The sequence below is a fragment of the Myotis yumanensis genome, unplaced genomic scaffold (genome assembly GCF_028538775.1).
Source record: "Myotis yumanensis isolate MYYU_CA2020_CCGP unplaced genomic scaffold, mMyoYum1.0.hap1 SCAF_9, whole genome shotgun sequence".
Taxonomy (NCBI): domain Eukaryota; kingdom Metazoa; phylum Chordata; class Mammalia; order Chiroptera; family Vespertilionidae; genus Myotis; species Myotis yumanensis.
The window spans coordinates 73,937,627-73,949,756 of record NW_027223760.1 but is presented as its reverse complement, the minus strand read 5'-3'; the positions used below and the strand labels follow the sequence as shown (position 1 = coordinate 73,949,756).

Below are 12,130 nucleotides of genomic sequence, written 5' to 3'. Positions count from 1 at the left end.
GAAATGCACATATACCTAGAAAAATACAACCTTCCAAAACTTAATCAGGAAGAAGCTAAAAATCTCAATAGGCCAATAACTATGGAACAAATTGAAGCAGTCATCAAAAAGCTCCCAGCAAACAAAAGCCCGGGGCCAGATGGCTTCACAGGGGGGTTTTATCAAACATTCAAGGAAGAACTAAAACTTATCCTCCTCAGACTATTCCAAAAAATTCAAGAGGAAGGAACACTTCCAAGCTCATTCTATGAAGCCAGCATCACCCTAATACCAAAACCAGGTAAAGACAACACAATGAAAGAGAATTACAAGCCAATATCCCTCATGAACATAGATGCCAAAATCCTCAACAAAATCCTAGCAAATCAGATCCAGCAGTACATCAGAAAGATCATACACCATAACCAAGTTGGATTTATCCCAGGGATGCAAGGATGGTACAATATCCGCAAATCAATAAACATAACACATCATATAAACAAATTGAGAGATAAAAACCACATAGTCATGTCAATTGATGCAGAAAAAGCATTTGACAAAATCCAACACCCTTTCTTGATAAAAACTCTCAGCAAGATAAGAATAGAAGGATCATACCTCAACATAATAAAAGCCATATATGACAAACACACAGCCAACATCATAATAAATGGGCAAAAACTAACACCATTCCCCGTAAGAACAGGAACAAGACAGGAATGCCCCCTCTCACCACCCCTAGGTACTCTAAGAGTGTCCTTTGTGCACGTCATGTGGCCCTCCTATGGTCATTGAGGCTTGTTTGCTATTGGCATGTTCATGTGTGGGATCAACCCTCAGGCTGGCTGACAGTTGAGGCTCAACTTCCAACAGAACATGCAAACTGCTATACAGGGGCTGATCACATGAAGTGGTATTCGCCTCAGCAGTGATTGGTGGCTGCTGAGATCTCCCTGTGGATATGCTGCTTGTGAAGCTTATTGGATCCTGATTTGTTATTGTCTGGAGCAGGACTCTGGGTGTATTGGTTCTGGGCCTCTTTTGAGGGTCTCTGGTACAGGCCAATGTCAGACAATATCTGTGCCTGGACCTGGGCAACCTGTTTGAAGCTATCAGTGATCCATAGCATGTGGCTCCCTCTGCTGAGCCTGGGTGCATGTGGAAAGGACCAAGCTGCACACCAAGACCTGCTTTTACTAGCACCAGGCCCAGGGGCAGGTCAGCAAAAGTCTCAAAGCTTCCAGAGACATGCCCCTGCCAGCAGGCTATCTCTTAGGGTCAGTCACTTAAAGAACTTCTGGCTATATTCCTCAGCAGGGCTTAAGCTCCACATGGTCGGGCCAAAAGGATTCCAATGGGTGGGGCTATTGCTCCCCACTAAGCTTACACTGCATAGCGGGGAATGCTCTGCTTAAGGAAGATGGCTTCTGCAGTATGAGGGGAATAACTCAGCACAGGGATCCTGGCGGCTGACCTCTCAGCTCTCTTCTCAGAGCCACCAATCTTAGACTCTCTTCATACAGCTCTAGTCCATTCTGTCCTTGCTCCACTAGAGCCCAGGGTGAGTGGCTGCAAATGAAATTTTGTGTGTTGGCCCTTAAGGAGGGTGCCTGTATTTCTAGCTATCTCTCCCTGTCAGACAGAAATGCCTTGTTTTTCACAGTCAGATGTTATGTGGGCACTTTTCCTGATTCTGATGCTCTGGGCTCAGGAGTCCAGTTTGGGGTTTAGAACCTAGACTTCTCAGGTGGAACTCCCTACAGCTGAAATATCCCTCCAGAACTTCAGCTGCCACCTGTGGGAGCCCCACCAGCCCGCTCCTGCCTCCATACTTCCTACAAGTAAGAATGTGGCCTGCTCTGTATGTCCTTGGTTATAAAGCTTCTCTCCATCTGGTCCTCAGTTGGTTATTCAGGATCATTTTTCTATTCTTTTTTTTTAAATATATTTTTATTGATTTCAGAGAGGAAGGGAAGGGAGATAGAAACATCAATGATGAGAGAGAATCATTGATCGGCTGCCTCCTACAGGCCCCCCACTTGGGATCAAGCTTGCAACCCGCAACCCGGGCATGTGCCCTCAACCGGAATCGAACCTGGGACCTTTCAGTCCGCAGGCCGACGCTCTATCCACTGAGCCAAACCAGCTAGGGCATTTTTCTATTCTTTAGTTGTAATTCCAGGTTGGTCCTGGGAGGAGGTGAGTGTAGATTCCACATAACCTGCCACCATCTTTTGACAATTGACTATCATTTTCCCTTAAAACTCTGAAAGTAAGTGGCACTGTTTCTAAAGCCCTTTGTCAGCAGTTGATTTACCTTAATGAGTGCCTCTATCCCACTTAAAACTTGGAATGAATGATAGTAGTGTCTCCACGCTACCTATAAAGTTATGACATTGCTAGGAATCAGCAGATGTTGGTACTTAAGAAAAGCCAATACAATTCATTAATAACACAACAAGGAAAATCATGGAGATTCCAAGCCAGAAAACGCAATGGAGGTGGTCTATCCAGCATGGGGAGACACACATCATGAAGCCTCAAGACTTAGCTAATCTCAGTTTGTTCCTGTTCACCTACCTTTCCTTCAAGCACAACTCAGACAACCTTTGCATTAAATTCTGGATTTTCTGAGTCTTCAGAGGAATAAAAGACACAAATAGTAGTTCATAAAATCCAACAATCTATAAGTTAACATTTGATTTCAAATATTTAAAAACCCATTAACAAAAATAAAAATTACTTCATTCTCAGCAATGTATAACCACTAATTGCCTTAAGCAAACGGGCAGAGTACGTTTGATGTCTTTAGGACATAAGGAAGGTGGAAGTAGGTGGGGAAATGGGAGAGGAGACAGGGTTGGGAGAGATTATACATGGTCCAAGTCTCCCCCTGGAGACCCAGCCAATGAGGCCAGACTGCTATGCCCAGCTGTAGAAAGACAAGGGAAAACTGTTCCCCTTGCCAATCCCCTTGATATAAACTTTCAGGGCAATCCCCGTTTTGCTGAATAGACAGTACTTTAGATTGACTGAGAGAAATGCTTGTAGCTTTCACATGAATACTATTATGCGTGTCTTTAGATTTTGAGATATTCGGACATCACTTTTCATTACCTACTAAGACATTTCAAATCATAAATTCTTGGTCTTGAGCTACCTGTCCCACTTTTTCTTCACCAGTGAAGATGGGTCCATCTCAGGTTGACCCTCAGGTGGTTCTTGAGGTTCGGTCTCAGATTTAGATATAATTTCCTCTTCCAAGAGAGGTACTTGTTCACTGCTTCGAGATACAACTAGAACACAGCTTAGGCTATGTGTCATTAATGAGACAAACTCTTCAAAGTCAGGCTACAAAATAAAATGATAAACGGGTCAGGTTCCTGAAATGGATAGGCTAACATGGCAGCTACCACCTAAGCCAAGTAGCATCTTCCCCTTCATGATCACTGGGCAAGGGAATGGTATCCTTATAAAGCCCCTGTTAATAGACACATCTTTCAAGGATTAAAGCTCACAGTCAGCAGGGATTGATCTTAAAGACAGTATAATACAGTGGTTCTCAACCTTCTGCCCTTTAGATACAGTTCCTCATGTTGTGACCCAACCATAAAATTATTTTTGTTGCTACTTCATAACTGAATGTTGCTACTGTTATGAATCGTAATGTAAATATCTGACATGCAGGATGGTCTTAGGCGACCCCTGTGAAAGGGTCGTTCGGCCGCCAAAGGGGTCGCGACCCATGGGTTGAGAACCGCTGGTCTAATAGCTGCCCTGGCCGGTTTGGCTCAGTGGATGGAGCATCGGCCTGCAGACTCAGGGGTCCCACGTTCGATTCGGTCGGAGGCATGTGCCTTGGTTGCCGGCACATTCCCAGTGGGGGGTGGGGGGGAGTGCGGGAGGCGGCTGATTGATGTTTCTCTCTCATCGGTGCTTCTGGCTCTCTATCCCTGTCCCTTCCTCTCTGTAAAAAATCAATAAAAAATAAAATTAAAAAAAGATAGTCTAATAGCTATTCTCAAACTCTAGGAATTTTCCAAATCATCTGACGGGCTTGCTATGTGAATACAGGTTTCTGGAGCCCAATCCCAGAGTTTATGATTCAGTAGATTTAGGGTGGGGCTCAGGAATTGGATTTTCTCAAATGCTCCCAGGTAAATGCTGATGTTGCCAGTCTAATCCTTTCTGGGCCTAATAGAGATGCTTTGAGTGGTGCATCTAGTTCACGAAGTGCTAGGCAGTAGAACTTTCTCCGTGATGACAAACATGTTCTGTGCTCTCCAACATATGTGGCTAGTGCAACTAAGACTGAATTTTTATTTAATTTGTACTTAACTTATTTAATGTATCTAATGGCTACCATATTGGACAGTCAATTTGTAGAAGCTATGTCTCCTCACCCCCAAGCCAGTGCACTTTCCAGTACATAGCACTGCCTGTATCATATACCGCCAAGCAAGAGAGAATTAAAAAATAGCTTGAGAGAAAGGCTTTTGGGTACAGAATGAATTAAAGCTTTCCTGTAAAGTGTATGACAAGTAGCCTTCCACCTCAGACAAAAATCTATAGGAAATTCCTGCATATTTACTTCCAGGCTCATGCAGGGAGTGTTAGAGGACATAATATAATGAGGTCTTCATTCCAAAAGAACACAATTAGATCACCCACTTCTGGTCGACTGATGGAGATTTCTCCAGGGTCACCATCTTTGGTATTACCACGGTATGGACACAAACAGGGAGAGCAGGAGCTTATTTGGTTGGTCACACTTATGCATTTGCTTTTCTATAATGAGGATCTAAAACGGATAAGAATGTAGAAAACACAGTGGGGCTTTTGTTAAACTTTCTTACCTGCTCTGCTATTTGACTATAGAATTCCCTCACTTGGTTTTCAGTGAGCACTCTATTATCTTCTGCTTCTATGACAAATCCTGCGTTGACAATCTTCAATGAGAGAGCAAGGTCAGATCCAGAGGTTGTAGGACCACGTGCAAAACAAGTCAAGGACATTTGTATCCTAGGCTTCATATACCACCTCAATTTTAATGTATTTCATGTAAAGACCTCAGCACAATCAATAGGGCACTGGATTTGAAGAGGCTCAAAAATAAATATCACAGAAGGCCCTTGTCAAACCCTTAGTATTTAAGTTTTCAAGACTTAATCCAGAGACACCGCAATATTTATATTATTTATGTGAATTGCCTCAAAATGTGAAAAAACTAACAGAATCACTCGTAAAGACATAAATTTCTTAACCATCCATTTTTGAAATCACTAACTTTTTGAAGGCTTTACTTTGTTAAGGTTATAGCTCATGATCTATTATATTTTAATTTTCTAACAACAAAAATAAGCAAATTATGAGGAAGGGCAGAATTTAAGATTTAGCCACGTGTTACTTGTCTTAAAGAAAATTTAATTTAATGACAACTTCCGTTTGCCTGTCACACTCAAGTATAATAAAATGTAACAAAGAGAAGTTTTTAGGCTAATATAACAAGTCCAATGAGGAACTAAACAGTGAAATATAATAAATAATACACAGTCCCAAGTGTAACCTGGAGTCAAAGCAACTTAGTAATTACATGAAATTAGATCAATAATTTGAGCTCAATTTGATTGGGTGTACCCAGCACCAATTCTTTCTGCTTCTATTATTAAAGCGAGCTCTGACCTGGTTCCATGGGCTGGATTGATATTGCAGAGCTATATTTACATCTTAGTGACTCCTCTCCTGACGTTCCAATTTGAAAAATTTCTAAATACTCAAATCATGCCTGTTAAGTTACTAAGTGTCTGACAAAAGAAAAGAAAATTCAAGCAACTTTTAACCTTGATAACTTCTCCTTTGTTATAGTTGAAAAATGCAGTGTGTTCATTTTCTTTTTATTAAAACATTTTTTAAACTTTTTCTGCCCTGTGGGTTATGTAGCTTTTTACTGTATTCCAGAGAAGTGAGGTATGTAGTAGCTATTCATAATTTACATTTCTGAAATGTTGTTCAGTATGTCAAAACAAAACATTTCAGATGAAATGATGATTAATAGCATTGCCTTAACTAAAACAACTATATAATTTGAAAATCTTCACTATTGTAGCTATTAAAACATACTAGAATAGGCAACTGTAAACCATTGGTAAGGATATTATTTTTGAAAACTTTATAAAATATAAGCAATATATGGGGCACTGAGGTACAGTCTGTGTCCCCCTTCCCACATATACACCAGAATCTGGAAAAAAAAGGGGCTGGGGTTTATACTTAGAGAGAAGTATCAATTAAATCAACTCATAATTGAAAGAGAGAATATATGTACCATGACCCGTGGATCATTAATCAGTGATAATGCTACTATAGCTAAAGAAAGAATACACAATGGGAAGTTCATCAAGAGATAGCCAACCCCTTCTGACATAGCTCGCTATGTGATCTCCTCTACCGCACATGCAATATTTTTTCAAATTTCAATATAATTTTGTTGTTTCAACACAAAGTCTTTATTCAGGGGTCAGCAAACTATAGCTTTCAGTCGAAATCTAGCCCACTGCCTATTTTTTTAAATAAAGTTTATTGGAACATAGCCACACCCGTTTGTGTACATAGTGTCTGCTGGTGTTTTCTCCATATGATCGCAGAGTTGTGACAGACCATGTACCCACAAACTTGAAAATAGTTAGCAAATGACCCTTTGGAGAAAATGTCTGTTGACCTTTGGATTAGAATGCAATTTTCCTCTAAAATTTTTTTTCTCTAAAGCAAAATATTAAATACATCCTTAAGCTATCATGTATCTAAAAAGGACCATACATTTATGACAACACATAGGGAATAGAGCAAGCTAATGTGAGCTTATAACAAGTTTTCACTCAACATGAAAAACATTTGCTGCAATCTAATATGACGGAGTTATTTAAATAAGGATGCCTGAGTGGTTCTGGCCTTTTAAAGACAAAACATTCAAAGCCATTAGAGGCACCGGAAGTTCATTATGTTCTATTTTACTCTAAATGATATGCTTATCTCTAAATTGACAATTAAGGGGTTGTTATTTTTCAGTTAACTGAAACTATTATTGTGAAATAATACTTACATTTTCTTTAATTTCCATAGTTTTTCCAGTATTCCTAGCCTCAGGTTTGATAATAGCAATACTGTATATTCGGTCTGGGAAAAAACAAATAGAAAAATTTCATTGTCTTGGCACTAAGTCTAGATAATGAATGTTTTAGTAATTAAAAATGTAAACTACTGATGTCCAGTGAATTTTTGTCCATTGACAACTTTGTTCGTATTGTGGCATTTCAACTACCAAAGAGGTTCTATTTGGAATCAAAGTGCACATCCTACATTTGCAAACAAGAGAAACATTCACAAGAGTTTGTGGTACAAATAATAATAGTAGTAGTAGTTGTAAATAAACAAACACAAAAAACAGACTAGGTAGGCACTGGTCCTGAAAGGCTCCAGACATAGAGAGCAAAGACAAGGGGAAGGGAAGCAAAAGAAATTTCTTTAAAAAAATATTTTTTCGCATTGATTTCAGAGAGGCAGGGAGAGGGAGAGAGAAACAGAAACATCAATGATGACAGAGAATCACTGATTGGTTGCCTCGCCCCACACAGGATGGAGCCGGCAACCCCGGGCATGTGCCTTAACCACATGCCCTGACTGGAAATCGAACCATGACCTCCTGATTCATAGGTCGATGCTCAACCACTGAGCCACACCTGCTGGGAAAAAGAGGTTTCCTTTCAATAACTGGGTCTAGTATTGCACAAATCATAATTTATCCTACCAGTTCCTTATCAATTCATACTGATGCTATTACCAGCTCTTTGCTACTTTAGGTGATGCTGTAATGAGCATCCACCTACTACAAATCCCTTGCCATTACTTTAAATTTTCTTACCAAGAGTATCTTTGGATGCTGACCTGCCAACTTCTGCATTTGAGCCTACAAGTCCAATTTCATGATACTATGGAAGAAAAATGCAAGTAAAACAATTACATTTTAATGTGGTAGTGAGTTTTTAGAAGTTTTATTTCTGATAAACATTTATAATCCAAGGGATAAAAGGTAAAGGGGAAATGTGCCTGCATTTATCTAACACTGCTTTCCCCAAACATTCCACTAAAACAGGATAAAGAATATGTCAAATAGGTAGGGTAGGGGAACTATCATAAATAATGCATATATGCTGTATGGAAATGGTTAAAAAAAACTTTAAAACTTAAGGAGAGTACAAGGAACAAAATAAGAAAGAAGCATAGATTAACAAGAAAATAATAAATACATAATTATCATATTAAAAGATCAAAAGAGTATTTGATAAGTTTCAAGATCCATTCCTGACTATTACTATTAGTAAATTAGAAACAGAAAGATAGCACCTTAACTTAAAAAAAAAGTCTTGCTCAAAACAATAGTTCATTGCTTACTATAGAGTAAAATGCTAGAATGGGTGGGGGCAGTGGTGGGGTCTTCATTACTTGAGAAGCCCTGAAAGTGCTTCTGTGATTCTGTATATATCTATATAATAAAAGCCTACGCGATTTTTACAGTGGAACAACCAGAACGACCAGTTGCTATGATGCACAATGACCACCAGGGGGCAGACATTCAATGCAAGAGCTGCCCCCCTGGTGGTCAGTGCGCTCCCACAGAAGCCAGGCTCATGGCTGGCAAGCACAGCGGCAGTGGCGGGAGCCTCTCCCCTCTCCGCTGCAGCGAGGTGTCTCAGACTGCGAGAGCCCCGAACTGAAAAGAATGATAAAGAACAAACTGAGGTCTTGGGGTGTTTAGTGCCTGCTGAGATCTCCCTTTGGGTCTTGTGCTGATGATGTATGAGGCTGGCTATTTTGTGTGCCATTCACAGGCCTCCCAGTGGGTACTTGGGTGCTAGCCAATGTCAGAAGCTGTCTATAATCGGCTCTCGGCAACCTGATCAAAGCTTCTAATGATCCACAGTTTGTATCTGCCTCTGCTGAGTTGGGCTGCACATGGGAGGGGCCAAGCTGTGCTCCAAGACCCACATGTTAGCAGCATGGGGCCCAGGAGCAGGTCCCTTGGGACCTGCCGCCACCCATGTCCTGGAATATTTCCCTGACCTCAGGAGGGTGGAGCCCCTCGAAGGCAGGCCATTGGGGTCTGCTGGGAACTGGGAGTGCCACTCAGATTCCTGGGAAAGGGAGGGAAATGGTTCCACCCTGAAGCCAGTCACCAATGCCCCCTGAGTCTGACAACCCATAGACCCGCTACTGCCTCCTCAGTGGGGGTTGAGATGCAGGGTGTGGCGAGCCAGCGGGGATTCCAGAAATGGGACGAGCTTCCCCAGGCTGCTGCTGATGGGAGGGGCTGTGCCTCGGGGCGGGGGGGGGGGGGGGGTGGCCAGGAGGGGGGTTTGCTGTGGTATCAATGGGGAGGACCAAGCACTGGGATCCTGGAAGCTTCTCTCCCATGTCTTTCCCCAGTGCCTCCCACCCCAGACTCCCCTCTCCAGTTGCACTGCCCTCCCTCTGCTGAAGTCCAGGGTGAGTGGCTATGAACAAAAATCCTGTGCTCTGACCCTTTAAAAAAAAAGCGAATTTGTCCCCGGCAGGATCCATCTCTTAGAAGCCCCAAGCCTTTCAACCCTGGACGTTATATGGGTGGCTATTCCCAGCTCTGGTACTCTGGGATGGGAAGCTCAGATGGGGGTCCAGGCCTCACTCCTCTCAAGGGGGAAACAGACCCACCCCAGCCCGGATATCCCTCCGCACCCTTGGCCTGCTGCCCCTGGGAGCCGGGCCATGCTTTCTCATGCCCCCTGCTCTTCCTACCAGTCCTGAGGTAGTTTCTGTTTTTCCTTGTTTAAAAAATCTCTTCTTTAACTAGTCTTCAGTTGGCAATTCAGAATGAACGTTCCCTAATTGCATTTTACTTCTAGTTTGGTTCCAGCAGAAGATGCAAGCAAGATCATCCTACTCCACCGCCATCTTCCTGGTTGACTAATTCCAAATCTATATATATAAAACCCTGATATGCAAATAGACCAAACAGCAGAACAACCGAACAACAAAACAACCGAACAACCGAACAACCAGTTCTTATAATGTGCACTGACCAGCAGAGGGCACGCGTGGAACACGGCGGGTGTCAGCTGCAGTGGGATGGTGGAGGAGGTGAGCAGGGGCACCAGACCAAGGCAGGGCACTGGTCACTGTCATCGGGGCAAGCCTCTGGTGGTTACTGAAAATTCTTTGCTCCCATGCGCCGCGGTCCTACCCAGCACTCGCACCCACAGCCGGCATCGGAGTTGATGCTCGCACCTGCTGCTGGCCCCCAGTGCCAGTCCCAATCGCTTGGCGCAATCAACAGGTGCCAGCGGCGGCTGCCAGCCCCGATCACACCTGAGGACTTCTCCAACTCCCCCTGCTCCTGAGGGGAAATCGGGGCAGCAGCCGCCACTCACACCCACTGATGGCGCCAGCCACACTCGCACCCGTTGCTGGCACCAGCCCCTATCGCTCCATGCCATCAGCAGGGGCGAGTGGGGCTGGTGCCATCAGTGCGTGGGAGCAGCGGCGGCAGAAGCGGGGCTGCCAGCAAACAGGGTACCAGGGCCTGCGGCGGGAGGGTTTGGGTGGGGGCCTGGAGAATGGGCTGAGACCTACCCCTGTGCCCACAGTTCCTTTCAAGGTGCACGAATTTGTGCACTGGGCCCCCAGTGTTTAATAACAGACAACACTGCAATAAGCATTCTTTTCTATATTTGTCTCATTATCTTACGAAAATTTATTGGGAGTATAATTGCTCAAAGGATACCTGTGTTTTTTTTAGGGCCTTTGATTCATACTGCCAACATACTTCCCAGAAACTTTGCAACATTTAGATACCTAGATAGTTATAAAATTAGGGAAAGTGCTTTAGGAAAACAACAAAAAAGATGTCATAGCTATTTTATAAAATAAAATAGCCAGGAGTACAAAGTATTACCTGAGGGCGAACGATTTCACCTGCTGCAATTTTCTTCTCATCATTCACCAAGTTAATAATTGTTTTATTAACAAGTGGTGCGTTTGCACCCTCAATCTTTGAAACAATTTTGCCATTCTATAAAGGAAAACAAAACATGAAGGAAACATTCATCAAGTTAAGTCAATAATTAACACTTCAACTAAACTAAGTAACCCCACCCTGACTCATACTTCCATCATCCCTTTCTTAGCAATTGCATTAGCCATTTAAAAATAAGGTCTCAGTGCCTGGCCAGTTTGGCACAGTGGTTGAGTTTCAACCCATGCACCAATAGGTCACTGATTCAGTTCCTCTTGGTTTTAGCCTAACAGCACTGGGAAGCCTTCAGAATATTTAAACAGAGGCAGTGACCATGATTAAAACTGTTGTTTGTTAAGATCATTTCACCTACATGTAGAGAAAGGATTCGAGGGGGAGCAGGAGAAGATACACAAATTCAAAGCTACTCTAGAGGTGATGATGAGAGAGATGGCTGCTCAGTCTCTGGCGATGATGATGGGAAAAAACAAAACAGATAGTGTGAGGAAAACTTGGCTGGTAATATTGATAGGCCCAAGGTCTGGCGTGGACTGGGTATGACGTAAAAGAGAAGTCACTAAGACAACTTTCAGTTCTGGCTTGAGAAACTGGACCAATTAAGATGTTATTTACCCAAAGAGGCAACACTAGAAGACCATGTTTTCTGGAGAGAGGGAGGATTGGATCAGTTCATTGTGAGATGCCCTTGAGACAACCAAGAGGAAATGTCAAGGCACCAGTTAGACACTCAAGTCTGGAGGTCAAGCATAGGGTTTAGCTGAAGATGTAACCTTGAGTTGTTGATATATCAGAGGTGACAACTGAGACGGTGTGTGGAGATTTTCTGAGTAAAGTATATGGCATGATAAAGTCAATATTTAACAGCTAAGTAATGAAGGATAAGTCTGCAAAGGAGATGGAGGGGGAGGGTAGCATCTGAAAAGGCAAAAGAACCAAGCCACAAAAAAAAAAAACACAAAAGAAGCAAATGTTTCCAAAGGAAGACTGGTTGCTCTCTGCATTCAATACAGTTGAGAGGTACAGTATGATGAAGACCTAAAAGTACTCATTATAGCCGAAACCGGTTTGGCTCAGTGGATAGAGCGT

The 12,130-nt window shown here is 42.7% G+C and overlaps 1 protein-coding gene across 5 annotated transcripts in view; it reads right to left on the bottom strand.

Annotated features, from left to right (window-relative positions):
• Window positions 1–12,130, bottom strand: part of NME8 (NME/NM23 family member 8) — a 37,455-nt gene that overhangs the window by 16,831 nt on the left and 8,494 nt on the right. For all 5 annotated transcript variants that reach the window (XM_070424718.1, XM_070424716.1, XM_070424720.1 and 2 more), the window contains 5 exons: window positions 10,964–11,080; window positions 7,898–7,964; window positions 7,079–7,152; window positions 4,836–4,928; window positions 3,140–3,330 (listed from right to left, as the gene is read on the bottom strand). In XM_070424718.1, coding sequence (XP_070280819.1) covers window positions 3,140–3,330; window positions 4,836–4,928; window positions 7,079–7,152; window positions 7,898–7,964; window positions 10,964–11,080 — 542 coding nt within the window. The remainder of the gene's footprint in view (window positions 1–3,139; window positions 3,331–4,835; window positions 4,929–7,078; window positions 7,153–7,897; window positions 7,965–10,963; window positions 11,081–12,130) is intronic.